General features: G+C 49.8%; 1 protein-coding gene across 3 annotated transcripts in view; it reads left to right on the forward strand.

The window, feature by feature from the left end:
- The window catches only part of LOC146868938 (uncharacterized), a 161,223-nt gene that overhangs the window by 135,137 nt on the left and 4,784 nt on the right, over positions 1 to 21,302 (forward strand). The window contains exon 10 of one of the 3 annotated variants that reach the window (XM_085614007.1): positions 1,263 to 3,858. The exons of the other annotated variants lie outside the window; for them this stretch is intronic. Within the exon in view, the coding sequence (XP_085470133.1) occupies positions 1,263 to 1,277 (15 nt within the window). The 3' untranslated portion in view covers positions 1,278 to 3,858. Of the gene's footprint in view, positions 1 to 1,262; positions 3,859 to 21,302 lie in introns of those variants that run through there. 3 annotated transcript variants of the gene reach the window in all.

A 21,302-nucleotide genomic window follows, 5' to 3' on the forward strand; every position in this document is an offset into this window, starting at 1 on the left:
TGATCTGCAGTGGGGGTCAATGTGATGTAACTTGACCCCACCTAGACGGTGATCTGCAGTGGTGGGCAGTGTGATGTCATGTGTCCCTCTCAGATGGTGATCTATAGTGGTGGGCAGTGTGATGTCACTTGATCTATTCCAGGTGGTGATCTACAGTGGTAGACAATGTGATGCCATGTGCCCCACCCAGATGGTAATCTGTAGTGGTGGGCAGTTTGATGCTACATGATCCTTCCTAGATGGTGTTCTGCAGTGGTTGGCAGTGTGATGTCAGTTGATCTATTCCGGATGGTGGTCTGCAGTGGTGGGTGGTGTGATATCACGTGATCCCTCCCAGATCGTGATCTGCAGTGGTGGGTGGTGTGATGTCACTTAATCTATTCCAGGTGGTGATCTACAGTGGTAGACAATGTGATGCCATGTGCCCCTCCCAGATGGTAATCTGTAGTGGTGGGCAGTGTGATGTCACGTGATCTCTTCCAGATGGTGATCTGTAGTGGTGGGTGGAGTGCTGTCACTTGATCTATTCCAGTTGGCAATCTGCAGTGGTGGGCAGTGTGATGTCACATGATCCCTCCTAGATGGTAATCAGCAGTGGTGGACCGTGTGATGTCAGTGGATCTATGGATCAATTCCAGATGGTTATCTGTAGTGGTGGACAGTGTGATGTCACCTGATCTCTTGGAGATGGTGATCTGCAGTGGTGGGCAGTGGGATGTCACGTGATCTATTCCTGGTGATGATCTGCAGTGGTGGGCGGTGTGATGTGACATGACTCCTCCTATTGGCCAGAGCTGTTGACTTTGTCAATGCTTGTTTGAAATGTAGCTGAATTCTAGGTCTAACCCCAGCCCATTTTTAAGCAGAAATCAGAACAGTAGGCAGTATGCAGGGAGAGGGACACACCAGTGTTCTGTTTTCATCCAGGAAATGTACAGAAAGAGCTTCAGCGCTTCATCAGGAGTGGTAGGCGCTATACCAGTGCAATGACGACACATAACACAGTTGAAAACTTTCTGAATAAATAGAAAAAGAAAACATTTGCTGCATTCGTATTACTGAACGTTCGACCTTTTGGCAGGGCATTATTTATTATTAGAAACGCCAATAGCTCAAACTTTCAGTAATGCAAGACCTATTGCATTGCACATGCTTGTTATCTGTGCAAGGGAGGGGTGAAACACTGTACCCGGCAATGAACACTGTCCTGCTGTGCCCTGGGCGCTGTCTGCACTTACAGGAGGTATTGTTTTTTTCTGCAGGAGGCCTGCCGGTGAGGATGCTGCAGGGAGAGGCCACGCAGGGGACAGCATCACCAGTGCCAGCAACTGCAGGAAGCTTCGAGGGGGGCCAGACAAGTCCACGCCCCCCTCACAGAGAACCAGAAAAGAGGGTCAGGCGGCGGAAGGGCCAGAGCCCTCAAGACATGGAGGACCAGGCAGCTGAAGGACCAGAGCCCTCAAGAGCAGGAGTACAAAGCAGCTGAAGGGCCAGAGCCCTCAAGAGCAGGAGTACAAGGCGACTGAAGGGCCAGAGCCCTCAAGAGCAGGAGTACAAGTCAACTGAAGGGCCAGAGCCCTCAAGAGCAGGAGTACAAGGCGACTGAAGGGCCAGAGCCATGAAGACCTGGAGGACCAGGCGGCTGAGGGACCAGAGCCCTCATGAGCTAGAAGACCAGGTGGCTGAAGGACCAGAGCCCTTCAAGAGATGGATGACAAGGTGGTTGAGGGAGCAGAGCCCTCAAGAGCTGGAGACCAGATGCCTGAGGGACCAGAGTCCTCAAGATCTAAAGGACCAGGCGGCTGAGGGACAAGAGCCCTCAAGAGCAGGAGTACCAGGTGGCTGAAGGGCCAGAGCCCTCAAGAGCAGGAGTACCAGACGGCTGAAGGGCCAGAGCCCTCAAGAGCAGGAGCACCAGGCAGCTGAAGGGCAAGAGCCCTCAGGAGCTGGAAGACCAGGTGGCTGAGGGACCAGAGCCCTCAAGACCTGGACGACCAGGTGGCTGAGGGACCAGAGCCCTCAAGACCTGGAGGACCAGGCGGCTGAGGGACCAGAGCCCTCAAGAGCAGGAGGATCAGGCAGCTGAGAGATCAGAACCCTTAAGAGCTAGAAGACCAGGTGGCTGAGGGCCAGAGCCCTCAAGACCTGGAGGACCAGGCGGCTGAGGGACCAGAGCCCTCAAGAACTGAAGGACCAGGCGACTGAGAGACCAGAGCCCTCAAGAGCTAGAAGACCAGGTGGCTGAGGGACCAGAGCCATCAAAGCTGGAAAACCAGGCAGCTGGGGGACCAGAGCTCTCAAGAGCTGGAGCACCAGGTTGAACCAGTGGTCGTGGAAGAGGGCTACCGCGAGCCGAGACGTGAAGCCAGGTAGTGTACAGTGAACAGGAACACAGCAAAGAGACCCATGATATACAGCTCTTATCTAGCATGAACCGAAAGAAGAGGCCATATCTGCAGACCCCCAGATCCTACCCAGAGCGAGCAGTGTCCAGTGTCACTGACTGTCCCAAGGGCGGGCAGCAGTGACCGCACCCATCAGCCACTCCTCACCACAGCTACGGGCACTCACTGCACCCCACAGAAGAGGTCAGGAAGTGACCTTGGAAGAGCCCACAGGAAGCCTCAGTGCAGAACTCTGGAGGTCACAGAGAAGACCCCTGCTTCAAGCTCCAGCCACAACTGCCCACCTGAGAGATGAGAGGCCTCAGCTCTTTCCAGAGACATGTGGAACGAGTCAGGCTAGAAAGGGGTGAATAATGGACCCAATGTACTTGTACAAAGACTGTCCAGATGAGTCCCTGGGAGGACATACGCCTTGGGAGTTTCAGGACCACAGTGGTGCACGACAGATCATTGCTGCTGAACCAGTCTCTCAAAGGATCAGCGACTGTATCATACCCAGTGGAGAATGAGACCCCGTGCCATGAACAGCCACAAAAAGGCCAGGGTGACAAGCGCCTTGAAGAAGTAGATGCTATGAAGGCATAACTGGACCACAGAAGACTTTCAAAGACTATTCTCTTCTCAGTCCCTCCTCTGACATGTAGATAAAAGGGCCAGGGCCTCACTAAACCGAAGGACATGAGTCTATTGTCCCTCTCTTCGCCACTGTCTGGCCGTCCTACCGGGTGAAGACATGTCACCCCCTAATATCACCCCATGATGTCTTCTGTCCACCTCACGCACTCGCCGGCCACTCTATGCATGTGAAGGCATCAAAATATCTCCCCATTGATGCATTGTGTCTGACTCACACACTCATCTATCGCACTATGCATGTGAAGGCATCAACATGTCACTCCACAGCATGCCACCCACATGATGAGTTGTCTGTGCTTCATACACCCGCCGGCCAGTCGTGAAGGCATTAAACATGTCACCCTACAATATCACCACCATGATGTCTTGTGTCTCTTCCTCACACCCAGTCCACCTTCACTATGCAAGTGAAAGCATCAATATGTCACCAACATGTCACTCCCATGATGAGTTGTCTGTGCTTCATACACCTGCCGACCAGTCGTGAAGGCATTGAACATGTCACCCTACAATATCACCCCCATGATGTCTTGTGTCTCTTCCTCACACCCTCTCTAGCTTCACTATGCAAGTGAAAGCATCAACATGTCACCAACATGTCACTCCCATGATATAGGCCAAAAGCAGCCCAAAAACTCTGCTGCTGAGGTCGGTGATTCCCAGAAACAAACCATATTTCACAATAGAAGTGTTTCTTTTACAGAATGGATAATCTTAGAGCTGGCCTACACAGACGAGAAAACCTGATTACATTTCTGATTTATGCAAAGTGTGTCCATAGATCACTGTATACATTGGCTGTTAATGTATTTTTAAGAAGAGGTATTTGTAAATAAATATTTTATTGAATTAAGAAGAGATCTTACCTTATGATCATGAACCTTAACATTTTGGAAGCCTTATTAAGTAGCGTGATTGACCTGTTAGCCTTTGAAGTGGCTCTTTGAGAATTCAGTATCTAGATTGTTTTTAATAATGCTGTATCTGCAGTGTGAGAAGGTGGCCTGGTATATGCTGTCCACTAGTTATAGTGGGCACCTTCCACCAGTCCAAACAACCCCTTCTGGTGATAGGTTAAAGACAACCTTTATTGAAAGCTATCCTAGTGGTAGCTATGGAGAGCAGCCTTCAGGCTAAGTCTTGAAGGAATGTAAAGCAGCTTGTTTTACCAGTCTATAATCTCTTGAATGATTAAATGAAAAGACAACCACACCAGGTATATATTCAAAATATATGTATTTAAGGTTAAACACACCCCTCTAGTCTCTTTATGAGACTGGAGTTCGAAGTACTAAAGTTACAAGTGATCAAGCATCAGTAAAAGCACAAATACACGTTTGGGCCCTAGGGGCGCACCAAACTATATACTAAAAAAGTGGTATAAGAACCATGACAGAAATAGGCATTAGGCCTATTGCTTCTAGAATCGCTGGGACCCCAAGGAACCACCGAAGGTAGTGACACAGGGGACCCACGGGAGCTGTATGCAGTGTGGAAACACAACCGCGGGTTCCTATTATCTTCTATGGGCAATGTCGCGGTTGGAATTTTAAAGATTATGGACACTTCTAATCGAGTCAGGACCAAACCCTTTTGGACTTAAGAAGTTCTAGGGCTGGCACCCACGAGAGCACCGGAGTACTCGAGTTACCTCACCCAGGGAAGCCGGGTGCATAGGTGTCTTTTGGTGTCGGGTCGCGTCGTCGATTTCAATGAAAGCCTGCAAAGAACTGCTGCTGCCGTGAAGAAGAGAAGTGTCCGGAGAGATCCCAGCCTGGATCTAGGATGTAAGGAACCTGAAAGCAGAGGGGACAGAGTCTGGGTCACTTGCCAGTGACCTAGGGCAGGATGGACTAATGCCCACAGATGTTGGGTGCTTCAGGTGAGTTGATAGGTGTCTTGACTCTTCAGCCTCGAGGTCCAGGAGGTGTCGACAAAGTCCACGAGCCTGATTCGAGCTGTGCCACGAAGTCTGTTGAGTGCTGCAGTGTCGGCGACCAGAAAGGACCCAACAAGCCTTGGCAACAGCAAGTCACAGGAATGCAGAGAAAGGACTGCGGTGCAGACCAACAAGGACTGAGGGACTCACCCAGTAAAGGTAAGTCAGGGCACGTCTGGAGCAACCAGGGAAGCCCAATTAGAAAAGGAGTTGCCTTTGTGGGGACCTGCTAGCCAATGGGCTAATGATCGCGAAGGAGCATCGAGCGAGCACACTTGAAGCTGGCCCACGGGTCACATGTGGAGTGGAGGCCAACAGTCTTCAGTGCAGGAGGTGCTCAAGACTGAGGCTACTCGGAGTCCAAAGCACAACTTCGTGGATGACCAGGAAGGTAGTGTTGCTGCAAGAGTTCACGGTGTCCAGGGGTCACAGTTTCACGTCACCCACGATAGCCACGGGCCTCAGCTTTGCTGTGGACTCAGGGTAGCCTCGAGGAAGTCTGGAAATCTACCTCTGGGGATGCAGAGACTTCGGTGTCCGGCGGGAGCTTCAGAATTGCAGACCGGTCAGTTGCTTCTTTGGTGCCTGCCAAGCTGGGGAGTCACTCCTTGACCCCAAGGGAGATTTCTTCCGTCTTCTAGTCGTGATAGAAAAACGAAGGTCCAGGATATATGTTGCAGAGTTTCGTCCAGGGTAATCTAAAGTCCTAGGGACTGGATTCCTATACTTATACTAAGTTTAGGGGATGGACTAACTCTAAGGCCCCACCTATGGGTGGACCTGGGGTGGGGGTGGTTACACCGCTTCCCCTTTGTCCAGTTTCATGCCAGAGCAGGGGCTGAGTGCCCTGCAACCGGTTTGAACTGGGCTATGCACAAGGACATCTTGTGTGCCCCAGGCAGTGTCTCAAAAGCATTCTCTGAATGCACCCACCCTGCCCCAATACACATCTGCCTGTCTGGGGAGGTGGTTACACCTCCCTGTGACAGGAATCCTATTGTCCAGGCCTCCCCTGCTGGAGTTTCCCCCAGCAGCAGGAGGCCAGACCCGTGTCTGTGGCAGTGGCATCCATTTTGTGATGCCGGGGCTTTGGAAAGATTTAACCGGGCTCAGCCAGTGTGAACATGTCTCTCCCTCTAGAAGGGTGGAATGCTACCCCCGCCTCCAGGACTGGCAGGGGGGGGGGGGGTAGTATTCCACAGCGTTTGACACCAAACACAACATGTTTTGATGCAGCATCCCAAAGTTAGCATTTACCGCGAGGTTATAATGCACTTAAGAGTATATGGTATGGCTGTATCACAGAACAGCCATAAGGAAGTATTTCCGAATGCTGCAGAGGGGCTCAGCTCATGCTTGGGCACCCTCTCACATAAAACCAAGCACTCTGTCTTCAGGATTGTCAAGGCCTGCTATAGGAGCGGCTTATAGGTTTATATGTGTCTGTATAAGGTAGGGATATAGGTAGCCTATACCACAGTAAGGGGTGCAAGCACACCCTTACCCAGGCTGCAGTAGCAGACCTGTGGTGTCATTTTGGAGTGCTTCCCAGGGGTGGCATAATACATTCTGCAACCCCTGGTAGGCCTCTGAGGTACCTATGCCCTAGGTACATAGTATACCATATACTAGGGGCTTATAAGGCACTCCAGAATCCAATTAGATATGTACCTAATGTACATGGAAACTATTTTAGAGAGGAAGCAGCTAGGCTGTGGTCCTGATTAGCAGGGCCACAGCCAGACTAAAGGTCGAAAAACAGTGAAACACCAGCAAAAAGTGGGGGTACCCATGTGATGCAGATCCTACTCTCCTACACAACCCCCCCCCCCGCAAACGCAGGGACCTTGAACTAACCTTGACCAGTTGAGTCTTCATGTTCTAAGTGGAAATACCTAGAGAGTCCATCTGCATTGGCATGGTTACTCCCAGGTCTATGTTCCACTGTAAAGTCCATCCCCTGTAGGGAAATGAACCACCTAAGCAGTTTGGGGTTTTCACCCTTCATTTGTTTTAGCCATAAGAGGGGCTTATGGTCTGTCTGAACAACGAAGTGACTACCAAACAAGTATGGCCTCAACTTCTTCAGAGCCCAAACCACAGCAAAGGCCTCCCTCTCAATGGCTGACCAACGTTTCTCGCTAGGGGTCAGCCTTCTGCTTATGAAAGCTACTGGCTGATCCTGACCTTCTTCATTCAATTGTGACAGTACAGCCCCAACCCCCAATTAAGATGCATCAGTTTGAACAATGAACTTTTTGGAGTAGTCAGGACTCTGCAGAATGGGAGCAGTACACATGGCCAGCTTCAGGTCATCAAATGCCTTTTGACAGCTAGCTGTCCACTGAACCTTTTTGGGCGTTTTCTTAGCATTTAAGTCTTTCAAGGGTGTCACTATTGATCCATACCCTTTGAAAAATCTCCTATAGTACCCAGTCAGGCCTAAGAAGGCTCTCACCTGAGTCTGGGTAGTTGGAGCAGTCCATTCCATTATGGTCTGGCTCTTGCTCTGCAATGGTTGAACCTGGCCTCCACCTACAAGGTGGCCCATTTACACAACCTGACTCTGCCCTATCTGGCACTTAGTAGCCTTGATAGTTAGGCCTGCTTTTTGCAGGGCATCCAAAACATTCCTTAGGTGGACCAGGTGATCCTCCCAGGTGGAGCTAAAGACAGCAATATCATCTAGATATGCTGCACTAAAGGCTTCCAGGCCTGTGAGAACTGTATTCACCAACCTTTGGAAAGTGGCAGGTGCATTCTTCAAACCAAAGGGCATTACCACAAATTGATAGTGCCCACTAGGGGTAGAAAATGCTGTCTTTGGCTTTGCATCATCAGCTAGTCTGATCTGCTAGTAGCCAGCTGTCACGTCAAATGTGCTAAGGTACTTGGCTGAGGCCAAAGTATCTATAAGCTCATCTGCCCTTGGTATTGGATGGGCATCAGTCCTAGCGACTGCATTGAGAACCCTGTCGTCCACACAAAACCTTATCTCTCATTTCCCACCACTGGTGTGAGGTTTTGGCACAAGGACCACTGGACTAGCCCAAGGGCTATCTGAGGGTTCAATCACACCCAAATCCAACATTTTCTGGACTTCTGTCCTGATACAGTCCCTGACATGGTCAGGTTGCCTATAAATCTTATTTTTAATAGGCAGACTGACCCCAGTGTCCACTTCATGAGTGCACCAGGTAGTCTGACTTGGAGTCAGTGAAAACATGTGTCTGAACTGATTGAGAACCTGTCTGCAATCAGTTTGCTGCTGGTCAGTGAGGCTGCCTGCCAAGGTTACACCATCTACTGACCCATCATCAGGGTTCTGTGAGAGGAGGTCAGGGAGTGGGTCACTCTCTTCCTCCTCTCCCTCATCAATTGCCATGAGCAAGCCCATGTCAGCCCTGTCCACATATGACTTCAGGCTGTTGGCATGGAGAACCCTGTGGGGGCTCCTAGGGTTTCCAAGGTCTACCAAGTAGGTAACCTCCCCTTTCAGTTCAACAATAGTGTGGGGTCCACTCCACTTTGTCCCTGGAGAGCTGCTGGGGCCACAGGTTCCAACACCCATGCTTTCTATCCTGGCTGATAAACAGTCAGTACAGCCTTTTGGTCATGCCAGGCTTTTTGCAGTTCCTGGCTAGCCTCAAGGTTTTTGTTTGCCTTTTTCATGTACTCAGCCATCCGGGAGTGGAGATCAAGTACATAGTCCACTATGTCTTGCTTTGGGGGCTTAAGTGGTAACTCCCATCCTTCCTTCACCAAACACAATGGACCCCTGACAGGGTGACCAAACAGAAGTTCAAATGGGCTGTAGCCAACCCCCTTCTTAGGCACCTGCCTATATGCAAACAAAGGGCAGGGCAAGAGCAGGTCCCATTTTCGCCTAAGCTTCTCTGGGAGTCCTTTGATCATGCCCTTTAAGGTTTTGTTGAACCTTTCAACTAAACCATTGCATTGTGGGTGATAGGGTGTGATGAATTTGTAATTCACTCCGCACTCCTTCTACATTGCAGCTAAGTAACTTAACATAACGTTTGCATCTCTGTCAGATACTACCTCCTTTGGAAAACCTACTCTTGAGAACACACTCAAGAGAGCTCTTGCCACTACAGGTGCTGTAGTGATCCTTAGGGGAATAGCTTCTGGATACCTGGTGGCATGATCCACTACTACCAGTAGACATCTTGCCCAGATGCTGTTTGAGGATCCTTGGGACCAACAATGTCAATCCCAACCCTCTCAAAGGGAACCCCCACCACAGGTAGTGGTATCGGAGGGGCCTTTGTAGTGCCACCTGCTTTGCCACTGGCTTGGCAGGTTACACAGGAGCGACAAAACTCCTTTGTGTCTTCAGACATGTGTGGCCAATGAAAGTGAGGAACAATTCTGTCCCAAGACACTGATGAGAGACTCCTGAGGCGGAAAGCCGGGAGCGCGAAAGCTATATTTTTAAAATTGGTTTGATACTTTGTTACTTTTAAATCACTTGATCTCTTTGCACTTCCTCGCTCTTCCCTAAACAGCGGATCCAACGCTGCAACGAACACCTACCTCCTGGTCGCCATTCCCGACGGCGAGGTGAGCCACGAGACACGCCCATCTCTGTTGGCCACGCCCCCTCCAACGCCTGGACCATCTAATATAAAATATGTGCCTTGGCAGGAAGCGCAGCGGACGAGCGCAGCGTGCGCGACGATGGCGCGCCGAAGGCGCGCTTAAGGCAAGCTCGTCTGCGCTCGTCCGCGACTGTCCGGGGCTAGGGGCACGTCACTCTGCTCATCTTACCATCTATTCCCCCGCCCAATTACGCTGCCTCCGGGGCCCATGGTCGCTACCAGCCTCTACCTGCTCTCGTATTTCGTCTCTTGGCTTGTCTCTGCCTGCTCCTCTCGCCATCCCCCTTCCCCAACTTGCCCTCCCTCTTCCCTCTAGAGGTAATGTTCTTCCTGCTACCTCTAAAACCTTGGCGGCATACTATTTGAACACCCGGTCTGCAGTAGCCCATGCCCACGAACTTTCGGTACTGCTGGACCTTCATGCCCCTGACCTTCTTTTTTTAACGGAAACTTGGTTTTGTGATGACTCCCTCCCTGCCTTACTGGCCACCCTACCAGCTCCATATTACGCCCTCCGTGCAGACCGTCAAAATGGTAGAGTCGGGGGCGGGGTGGCGGTCATCGCCCGAACCGACCTTCCCTTTCAAACTCTGTCCCTGCCAGATGTCGCTACCACGGAGTATTTAGCTATTCGTACTACTTCCATCACGCCCCCTCTCACCTGCATACTTATCTATCGCCCCCCTCAATCCCCTTTATTGTTTCTCCCTGACTTTTTGGAAGTTCTGGCCACTGTTACAGTTAATAACTCTTCCATTCTGCTCTTGGGTGATTTTAATTTTTGGCCCTCTGACCCAGCTGAATGCCCATCCTCAAAGGAATTCTCTGATACCCTTTATTCTCTCAACTTCATACCTCACATTCATTCTCCCACCCATATCAAAGGTCACATTCTTGACCAGGTTTGGTCCCTAAATTGCCCCGTAGAGTCCCTTACCATCTCGCCCTGTACATGGTCTGACCATCACCTGATCTCTTTTGCTCTTCCCATACACCCCCCGGTCAAGCCCCCACTCCCCAAAAACATCTGGGTCCGTGCCTGGGGACGAGTAGATCCCGAAAGTTTATCCTCCCTACTTACCACCTCTCTTCCTTCCCTGCAAGGTTTATCCACCCGTTCCCAGGTCACGGCCATTGAACAATGGCTCTCCTCAGGCTGTGACTCCATCGCCCCCTTGAAACGGGTCTCAACCAAACGAGAGAAGGACGCCAATCAGTGGTTTAACGAAGATCTCAAAGCCACTAAATTGGCGGTACGTCGAGCGGAGCGGGCCTGGAGGAGAAACTACTGCCCCTCTCTACGATTGGAGTTTATTAACATTCTGACCCTATACAAAAAGGATATCCTGGAGGCAAAAAACACCTATTTCTCCTCCAAAATCCTCGCAGCCGAAAACCAATCGAAGGAAATGTTCTCAATTGTACACAATCTGGCGTTTTCGGACAGAACCTCTCTTAAGCCCACCCCTTCTGAGGAACTCTGTCATTCCCTCAATAACTTTTTCATTCAGAAAATAGTCACCATCAAAGCTATCATCCCCCCTCCTTCCCCTACTTTTGTGGATCCCCAGTGTCCCCCCCTAAGGGACAACTCACCACCCTCCCACCTCTGACTAAGGAATCTCTGACTGCCATAATTCCACTTGTCAAATCTGGTTCCCCGCTAGATCCCTGCCCGGCTCATATTCTTCGTCATATCTTCACCAGCTGTTCAGACCCCCCGCTTCATCTCCTTAACAGCTCTCTTTCCCAGGGCGTGGTACCTAACCCACTTAAAACCGCAGTCATTGTCCCCATTTTGAAAAAAACGGGCACCGACCCCTCAGTTCCCGCTAATTTTCGCCCCATCTCCCTTCTGCCGTTCCTGGCGAAAGTACTCGAGCGCCACGTCACCTGCGCCCTGAGCTCTTTCGTGGAGAAGAACGGGGCTCTTGCCCCCCGCCAGGCCGGGTTCCGCCCCGCACACTCTACAGAGTCCGTAGTTCTCTCGGTCCTTGATAACCTCATGGAGGGAATGGATACCAACCAACCCCAGGCCTTGGTCCTCCTCGATCTCTCAGCCGCCTTTGACACGGTGGATCATTCCATCTTGCTTTCCCGTGTCAGGGCGGCGGTGATCGGGGGCACTGCGTTGGTTTGGTTATCCTCCTTCCTGAGGGACCGTACCCAGGCAGTTCGCCTGGGTGATTTTACTGCGGACTTTCGCAATGTTCAGTGCGGGGTCCCCCAAGGCTCCTCCCTTTCCCCCCTTTTATTTAATCTTTATATTTCCCCTCTTATTTTCTCACTGCAACAAATGGAGGTCGCCGTATTTAATTATGCCAACGACCTCCAGCTTGTCTTCAATCTTTCCTCTTCCCCCGATTCTGTTCTTAATTTCCAAACCATCATGATTCATATCCGGGACTGGATGAACCACAACCATCTGAAACTCAACCCAGACAAGACCGAGCTGGTGTTGACGGGTGGTTCATCCAGCCCCTGGTCCCCTCTCTTCTGGCCGCCTTCCCTAGGTCCCCCACCTGTTCCCTCTACCTCAGTTAAAACTCTAGGCATTAAGCTCAATTCTCAACTCACGCTTCACTCCCAGGTCAGCTCTGTGGTTTCTTCTTCCTTTCTTTCACTGCGCACTATACGCAAGGTGTCCCGTTTTTTCTCATTTGATGCTTTAAAATTGATCACCCTGGCCATGGTCGTATCCCGCCTGGATTATGGCAACGCCCTATATGCAGGTATACCTGCATATAGTCTCCGGCGTCGGCAGCAGATCCAAAACCAGGCGGCGCGCCTGGTGTTCAAACTTCCAAAGTCCCACCATATCACCCCCCTCCTAAAGTCCCTACATTGGCTTCCTGTTCGTGCTCGTGTCCAGTTTAAGCTTGCTTCCATCACCTTTCAAGCACGACTGGGCACGGCACCGGCTTTCATCTCATCTGAGATTATCCCTTATGTTCCATCCAGGGAACTGCGTTCATCTACCCAATCCCTTCTTACAGTCCCATGGTTCCGGAGAAAGAAATGGGGAGGCTCGAAATTTGCGACCCTCGCCCCGATTTTCTGGAACTCCCTGCCTCTCGAGCTTAGAGCTTCAACCCTGTACCCGCATTTCCGGAAACAGCTCAAGGCAAATCTCTTTGCTAAATTCTTCAATTAATTCATTAGCAGTTCATTTTTTTTTTTACTTAGCTCCAGCTCCCTTGCCCAGTCCTCTGTCAGTTGTAGCGCCATGAAACCGCTGGTGTACGTGCGCTGTATAAATAATTTTAAATTCAAATTCAAATTCAAATTCAAGTCTTGTTCTGGCCTAAGTGTCCTGCTAGGGGAATATCATGGGCTAGTGTCAATAGGAAACCCCTAAACTTCAGAGGTATAACCAACCTCCTGGATGCACCAGGCTTGGGGTCTCTACTCTCTGAGTTTAGGAGTCCATCATCCCAATAAACTTTATGGGTGCCACTAGCATTTCCAGCAGCCTCATCAGCAGCTTGCTGTCTGAGGGTTTCAAGAGAGGGGCAGGTTTTCTGCTCCTGGCTCAGATCAGACCTGGAAGGGCCCCCTGTCCCCAAGAACTCAACCTGGTCAAGTTCAGCTCCTCTGGGACAGTTTCTTCTTCAGGCTCAAGATCTCTCCCTGAGGAGACTGATCAGTATCCTGAGACAGGTGGGAAGGCTCTGCCTTAACCCTACTGCTCCTCCTCTTGTGAAGCACCTGGTCCATTATTCCAGAATCCAGGGCCTGTCCAGCTTTTGACATGTTTGCCTTTGACCTAGTCACAGCAAAGACATGTGCAGCGATCCCTAACATTTCTGCATGTGTCCTGAGCTCCACTTCAGCCCAAGCTGAAGTTTCCAGATCATTGCCAAGCAAGCACTGTACTGGTAGGTCCGCACTTACCACAACCTTCTTAAGGCCAGTTACCCCTCCCCAGGAGAAGTTAACTGCCAGAGAATGGTATATTCTGACATTGCTAGCATTGGGCACTTGGTTCATTTCACCAAGTATAATCTGCCCAGGATCCACAAGATCTTTTGTCACCATTGTGACACTTTCTCCTGTGTCCCTGAATGCCCAAGCTTCTACTCCATTAATTAAAGGCTGCTGTCTGTATTTGCCCAGGTTACTGGGTCTCACAAAGGGGGACATATCCATGCCCCCATCACTGACAAGCACAGCCTGAGTGGGTACTCTGACTAGGCCAGAGTCCATCTCAGAACCCAGGGTCAACCCTACTACACCCTTATTCTGTGTATTCCCACCACCAATTGTAACTGCACTAGGGGGAGCAGGTGCCTTAGGGGCATTGGCGGTGGTTGGAGTATTTTCTTCAGCCTTGGTGCAGTCACTAGTCCAGTGAGTTTTCTGCTTACAGATTTTGCACCAGGGCTTCTTTTGGCCTTTCCCTTTGTTAGCCTGTAAATCCCCCCCCCCCCACCCCCCGAAGAAGATTGCTGAGGCCCTTGTGAAGACTTCTGGTCTTTACCCTTGTCCCACCCTTATCAGAATATTTGGAATCTTGCTTCTTAGGGTCACCACCTTGGTTCTGTACTTTCTGCCTCACCCTGGTTCTGACCCATTTGTCTGCCTTTTTTCCCAATTCTTGGGAGAGGTCAGATCAGAGTCTACCAGGTACTGGCGCAACAGCTGATTTTGACAGTTATTAAGAATCTGCTCCCTCGTTATCAGATTATACACTCCTTTGAAGTCACACACTTTCCTGCCCAATAACCAACCTTCCAGAGCCTTAGCAGCACTGTCAACAAAGGCAACCCAGTCCTGATTGATTTTGTGCCTTTTGGGTATCTCTGAACTTTAACCTGTATTGTTCAGTAGTTATCTATCAGAGCACTTTTCAAGACTTTGTAATCATCAGCATCCTCTTCTCTTACAGTGAGGAGCTTGTCTCTACCTTTGTCTGCAAAGGAGAGCCATATGATTGCTGCCCACTGACCTTGAGGGAGCTTCTGTACTTTACATGCCCTATCCAAGGCAGTTATCCATTTGTGGATGCCACCCCCACTCTGGTAGGGAGGGACAATCTTACTTAGGTTTCTATGGTCATAAGGGTGGGCGTAGTTCGCGAAGTAGCACTTCGCGAAGCTACGCAAAGTGAAGTTCGCACTACGCGAGCTACGCGTAGCACTTCGCGAACTGCGAAGTAACATGTTCGCACTGTGCAAGATGTTGTTTTCAATGATTGCACAGTGCGGACAAGCAACCGGCACTGTGCAATCATTGAAAATGGCATCTTGCACAGTGCGAGCTGTAGTTTTCTGCTGCTCGAGTAGATTTTTACTCGAGCTGCAGCTTTCTCAACGCGAACTGGTAGTTTCTCATCGCGAGCGGTCGCGAGCATACGCGACCCCTCGCAATGAGTAACCTGACCTTCTCGCGTTGGGAATCTCGCCGGGAGGTTTATTTTCCATGCTCGCGATCGCGAACAAGGAAAAAGTCTCGCCAGGATGTCATTTTGCTTGCTCGCGGTCGCCAACTTGACGTTGAGGACCGCGAGCAAGCAAAAAATGACCGCAGCACTACGCAACACTACGCTACGCGTGTTCGCACTGTGCTACGTGCAGTTCGCGTAGCGCGAAGTAGCGCGAACTTCGCAAACTACGCGAGCGTAGCGTAGTGCTTCGCCCAGGCCTACATAAGACCTCTCCCTATCTCTAGGGAAATTGCTGCCACCAAGGGACTCTAGTCCCTCCTTTTTACTAGCTTTGTAGAGCTCCAGGGCTTCCCTATCTAAGGCCATCTGCTGCTTTCTGAGGTTGAACTTGTCTTGCTCATACTTCAGCAGTCTCTCCCTCCTCTCCTGGGAGGTTTCCCTCCCTCTGTGAGAAGAAACAGAGGTTCCAATAGAGGAGTTAGACTGGATAGATCCCCTTGACAGAGATCTATCCCTCCTAGCCCTGTGTTCAGGCCTACCTGGAGGAATGAAGGAGGTGGCATTGTTGTCATCATCCTCATCCTCATCCTGATGGTCTGTGTTCACCAGAGACTGGTCCTTGTCACCAGTCTGGTCAGCATTAGAGTTAGGGTCAGGGGAGTTTCCACCCCTGGACCCACCCTCAGTTGCTGCCCCACCCACACTGTCTCCATCTACAGGCCCACTAGGACTTGTGATATCATCCAGTTTCAGTATCTTTATGAGATGCTGGGTGGATGGACTTTTGCCTGTCTTCAGCTTCCTAATGGTACATAAGGCCCTAAGCTGAGCAAAGGAGAGATCCTCATATTTATAGGGAAGGGGCTCACTGGTTCCAGGTAGGGACTCAGTGGTTCCTGCCTGGTTAGACATTACTAATGTGGTGTGGTGTATTGCACTACCTACACTAGTGTGGCCTACTAAACTCTCTTGAGTTGTAGAAAGGGTGTGCTATCCCTTGACACACAACTCTAAGTTCAGTAGAACTTACTGTAGCTAAACTTGATATTATATGTACCCCAGGTACCTTTAGTGGTTTTCAGTTGATCAATTCAATTGAGATTATCTGGTAAAACAATAGCAAGCTGGAATCCCACACGCTGCACAGCAATGTGAGAAGGTGGCCTGATATATGCTGTCCACTAGTTCCAGTGGGCACCCTGTATCAGTCCAAATAACCCCTTATGGTGATAGGTTAAAGACAACCTTTATTGAAAGCTATCCTAGTGGTAGCTATGGAGAGCAGCCTTCAGGCTAAGTCTTGAAGGAATGTAAAGCAGCTTATTTTACCAGTCTATAATCTCTTGAATGATCAAATGAAAAGACAACCACACCAGGTATATATTCAAAATATATGTATTTAAGGTTAAACACACCCCTCTAGTCTCTCTATGAGACTGGAGTTCGAAGTACTAAAGTTACAAGTGAACAAGCATCAATAAAAGCACAAATACACGTTTGGGCCCTAGGGGCGCACCAAACCATATACTAAAAAAGTGGTATAAGAACCATGACTGAAATAGGCACTAGACCTATTGCCTCTAGAATCACCGGGACCCCAAGGAACCACCCAAGGTAGTGACACAGGGGACCCACAGGAGCTGTATGCAGTGTGGAAACACAACTGCGGGTTCCTATTATCTTCTATGGGCAATGTCGCGTTGGAATTTTAAAGATTAGGGACACTTTTAATCGAGTCAGGACCAAACCCTTTTGGACTTAAGAAGTTCTAGGGCTGGCATCCATGAGAGCACCGGAGTACTCGAGTTACCTCACCCAGGGAAGCCGGGTGCATAGGTGTCTTTTGGTGTCGGGTCGCGTCGTCGATTTCAATGGAAGCCTGCAAAGAACTGCTGCTGCCGTGAAGAGGAGAAGTGTCCGGAGAGATCCAAGCCTGGATCTAGGATGTAAGGAACCTGAAAGCAGAGGGGACAGAGTCTGGGTCACTTGCCAGTGACCTAGGGCAGGATGGACCAATGCCCACAGATGTCGGGTGCTTCAGGTGAGTTGATGGGTGTCTTGACTCTTCAGCCACGAGGTCCAGGAAGTGTCGACGAAGTCCACGAGCTGGATTCGAGCTGTCCCATGAAGTCTGTCGAGTGCTGCGGTGTCGGCGACCAGAGAGGACCCAGCAAGCCTTGGCAACGGCAAGTCACAGGAATGCAGAGAAAGGACTGTGGTGCAGACCAGCAAGGTCTGAGGGACTCATCCAGAGAGGGTAAGTCAGGGCACGTCTGGAGCAACCAGGGAAGCCCAGTTAGAAAAGGAGTTGCCTTCATGGGGACCTGGTAGCCAATGGGCTAATGATCGCGAAGGAGCCTTGAGCGATCGCACTTTAAGCTGGCCCACGGGTCACTCGTGGAGTGGAGGCCAACAATCTTCGGTGCAGGAGGTGCTCAAGGCTGGGGCTACTCGGAGCCCAAAGCACAACTTCGAGGAGGACCAGGAAGGTAGTGTTGCTGCAAAAGTTTACGGTGTGCAGGGGTCAGGGTTCCACGTCACCCACGATAGCCACAGGCCTCAACTTTGCTGTGGGCACACGGTAGCCTCAGGGAAGTCTGGAAATCCACCTATGGGAATGCAGAGACTTCGGCGTCCGGTGGGAGCTTCAGAATTGTAGACCTGTCAGTTGCTTCTTTGGTGCTTGCCAATCAGGGGAGTCACTCCTTGACCCCAAGGGAGATTTCTTCTGTCTTCTAGTCGTGATAGAAAGTCGAAGGTCCAGGATATATGTTGCAGAGTTTCGTCCAGGGTAATCTAAAGTCCTAGGGATTAAATTGCTATACTTATACTAAGTTTAGGGGATGGACTAACTCTAAGGCCCCACCTATGGGTGGACCTGGGGTGGGGGTGGTTACACCGCTTCCCCTTTGTCCAGTTTCACACCAGACTAGGGGCTGAGTGCCCCTGCAACCGGTTTGAACTGGGCTATGCACAGGGACACCTTGTGTGCCCCAGGCAGTGTCTCAAAAGCATTCTCTCAATGCACCCACCCTGCCCCAATACACATCTGCCTGTCTGGGGAGGTGGTTACACCTCCCTGTGACAGGAAACCTATTGTCCAGGCCTCCCCTGCCAGAGTTTCCCCCAGCAGCAGGAGGCCTGACCCGTGTCTGTGGCAGTGGCATCCATTTTGTGATGCCAGGGCTTTGGAAAGTTTTAACCGGGCTTAGCCAGTGTGAACATGTCTCTCCCTCTAGAAGGGTGGAATGCTACCCCCGCCGCCAGAACTGGGGGGGGGGGGGGGGGGTAGTACTCTAAAGCGTTTGATATCAAACACAACATGTTTTGATGCAGCCATCCCAAAGTTAGCATTTACCGTGAGGTTATAATGCACTTAAGAGTATATGGTATGGTTGTATCACAGAACAGCCATAAGGAAGTATTTCCGAATGCTGCAGAGGGGCTCAGCTCATGCTTGGGCACCCTCTCACATAAAACCAAGCACTCTGCCGTCAGGATTGTCAAGGCCTGCTATAGGAGTGGCTTATAGGTTTATATGTGTCTGTATAAGGTAGTGATATAGGTAGCCTATACCACAGTAAGGGGTGCAAGCACACCCTTACCTAGGCTGCAGTAGCAGACCTGTGGTGTCATTTTGGAGTGCTTCCCAGGGGTGGCATAATACATGCTGCAGCCCCTGTTAGGCCTCTGAGGTACCTATGCCCTAGGTACATAGTATACCATATACTAGGGGCTTATAAGGCACTCCAGAATCCAATTAGTTATGTACCTAATGTACCTGGAAACCATTTTAGAGAGGAAGCAGCTAGGCTGTGGTCCTGATTAGCAGGGCCACAGCCAGATTAAGTTCGAAAAACAGTGAAACACCAGCAAAAAGTGGGGGTACCCATGTGAAGCAGATCCTACTCTCCTACATGCAGCCCCCCCCCGCCCTTACCGCCCGAAGCATGAATAATGTGAAGCTCCATTTTGAAAGCACGTGTGTTGATTACTTCCGGTTCACTCTGCAGGGAATGCTGACACGTGGTGAATATACAGGCTCAAGAAGGTCACCTGGAGATCAGAACTGGATGGGTGGTATTAGTCAAACATGCTTAGGGAGAGACACCCAGTCTGCGTCTCTTAGACACCCTCTATACCTTTAGGCTGGACTGAGTGAAAAGTTGAAATATTTGACAATTCCGTAAAAAACATAGAGTTCAGCTAAGAAAAGGGTACCTCGAATGTCTTTTTCAACCCTGGTGGGCCTTTATTAACGGCCAAACAAAAACATCCAAGAAACATTTAAAATACATGTTCAGAGACTGGGAACGGACAATTAAACATTCCTTTAAAAACTCTTTGTTTTTAGGTGGATTCTAGACAGTGCTTGCGAGGTGGCTTAGCGACCTTTTGTAAATGGTTTGTGGAGTTAAACTCCGCCCATTGCTTGGCATTGCTTTTTATTTGTTAGCGCCAGTGTCCTTCAGAAATCCTTGCTTGGTACTTGGCAATCCTTCCTCTTTTCCCCCCTTTGTGTTTCTGCATTACCGCCATGGAGCACTGGCCAAGTACTGTCTCCTTACACCTTCCATCTTTATGTGTTGCACTGAGGACTACTTTGGTTTTTCTTGCCTACACTCAGCACTTGGCTACCTGCATTCCTGAGATAACAGTAGCAAGTGGGACTCCTGGTGCACATGAGCACCCTGCTTATATCTTTCATGCTGTGTGTGTTCAGCTTTAGCATCTGCGTTTTTTTAATGGTTTCCTGCTCGTCGCCATTCAGTATTTTCTATTCCTATATTAAATATGCTAACTGCGTTTGGATCTTAGCTGCTCCTTCACTATATTATCTTTTTAATATCATAAATTATTCAGTTTTATTAGATTACTGTACATTTCAATACGGCCAACACAGTTGGAAGTCATACTTCAATTTTCATTTCATTATAGCGCACCCCTTTGTAGCCTTTCTTTTGTGTCTGGGGCTAAAGTCGCCCAATGATGTCCAGCGAACTGCAGAGGATGTTTGCTGTTCGGCTACCCGTCTGAATGTGATTGGTGAGAGTCCAGATGGTGCCACGAGCAAACCAATCACCAATCCTCGGGAGCCACGGTTTGAGATCCGGGGCGGAGGAGGGAACAGTGCATGGCACTAGCAGGCAGTTAAGCCACACTCGTTGAGTGTGCTGCACTCAGTCTCAGTTTGTTCTACCCATTCACAGCCCCCCAGGCTCACTCTGGGCACAGACGTTTAGGGACACGGCTTCAACATTGCAACACCCCGACTTCTCTTCAGTAGGAGTGTGGCTGTGTTTATAATGCTCAACACATTCCTTACATATATTATATAAATAATTCGACCAGACCATGGGGTGATTTCTGACCCCTAGGTCGTTTTCCTGCGTAGCATCCTTACAGAAGCACCCTAACAAAAAAGAAGCGTAAATATTGCTGCTGATGGTGTTGAAGAGAGATGATGGCCTCACATTTATTCCACTTTTAATGAATGTTTTTTGATTCTCATCATCCAAAGGTGAAATATATGAAAGAATTGTGGTTGCTGTGTTCCACTTAACACTCCATCTAGGGACCAGCAGTGGTACTGCAGCGTGCTTTACTTAATCCAGAAGGGACACCTGGTGGCGAAGGGTCTCCCTGGCAGCTTTCAGAAGGGACATCTATCTGTGGATTGGTGCCATTGCATCCTCTTTAAAGTGACATCCTTAGTACACTGAGCACGCTTCGTCTGCTCCAGTATCCAGTGCACCTCCCTGTCTATGGGTGGGTCCAGAAGTTATGGATAATGTGCTGCATGGCTAAACACTTACAAGGTCCCAAAGGCAAACACATACATTATCATTCACAATGCCAATAGCTCTAACTCTCCCAAATGCGAGACCTATTGCATTTCATATGCTTGTTTTTCATGTGTGTACTACAGCAGACACTGTATGGACTCACCGCAGATATTCTAAACATGCATTTATGAAAGAGCATTCTTACAGATCCGTGCCCTGTTCGTTTCGCAAGTTACAATAGTTGCAGTCGAAGGAAGTCAGGAGTTCACCTTAGTTGCATATATTTCTGGAAGGGTTTCCACTGTTGGTGAAAGGTGTTGTCGTCCTCCTTTTAACAACCACGTAGAGCCTTGAAGATCTCTCTAGCCAGACTCAGAGTGACAGCAGTGCAGACATTATTAAGAAAGCCCTTCCCGCGGGCCGTCCCTGTGGATGTGAACTTGATTTCTTGTTGCAAGTCACGCGCGCATGCGCTCCTTGCCTTAAGGCAGCTTCTACAGGACTTGTAAATTGGCGAAAAGGTGCGTTTTG

This window comes from Triturus cristatus, chromosome 1_2, assembly GCF_964204655.1.
Source record: "Triturus cristatus chromosome 1_2, aTriCri1.1, whole genome shotgun sequence".
Taxonomy (NCBI): Eukaryota; Metazoa; Chordata; class Amphibia; order Caudata; family Salamandridae; genus Triturus; species Triturus cristatus.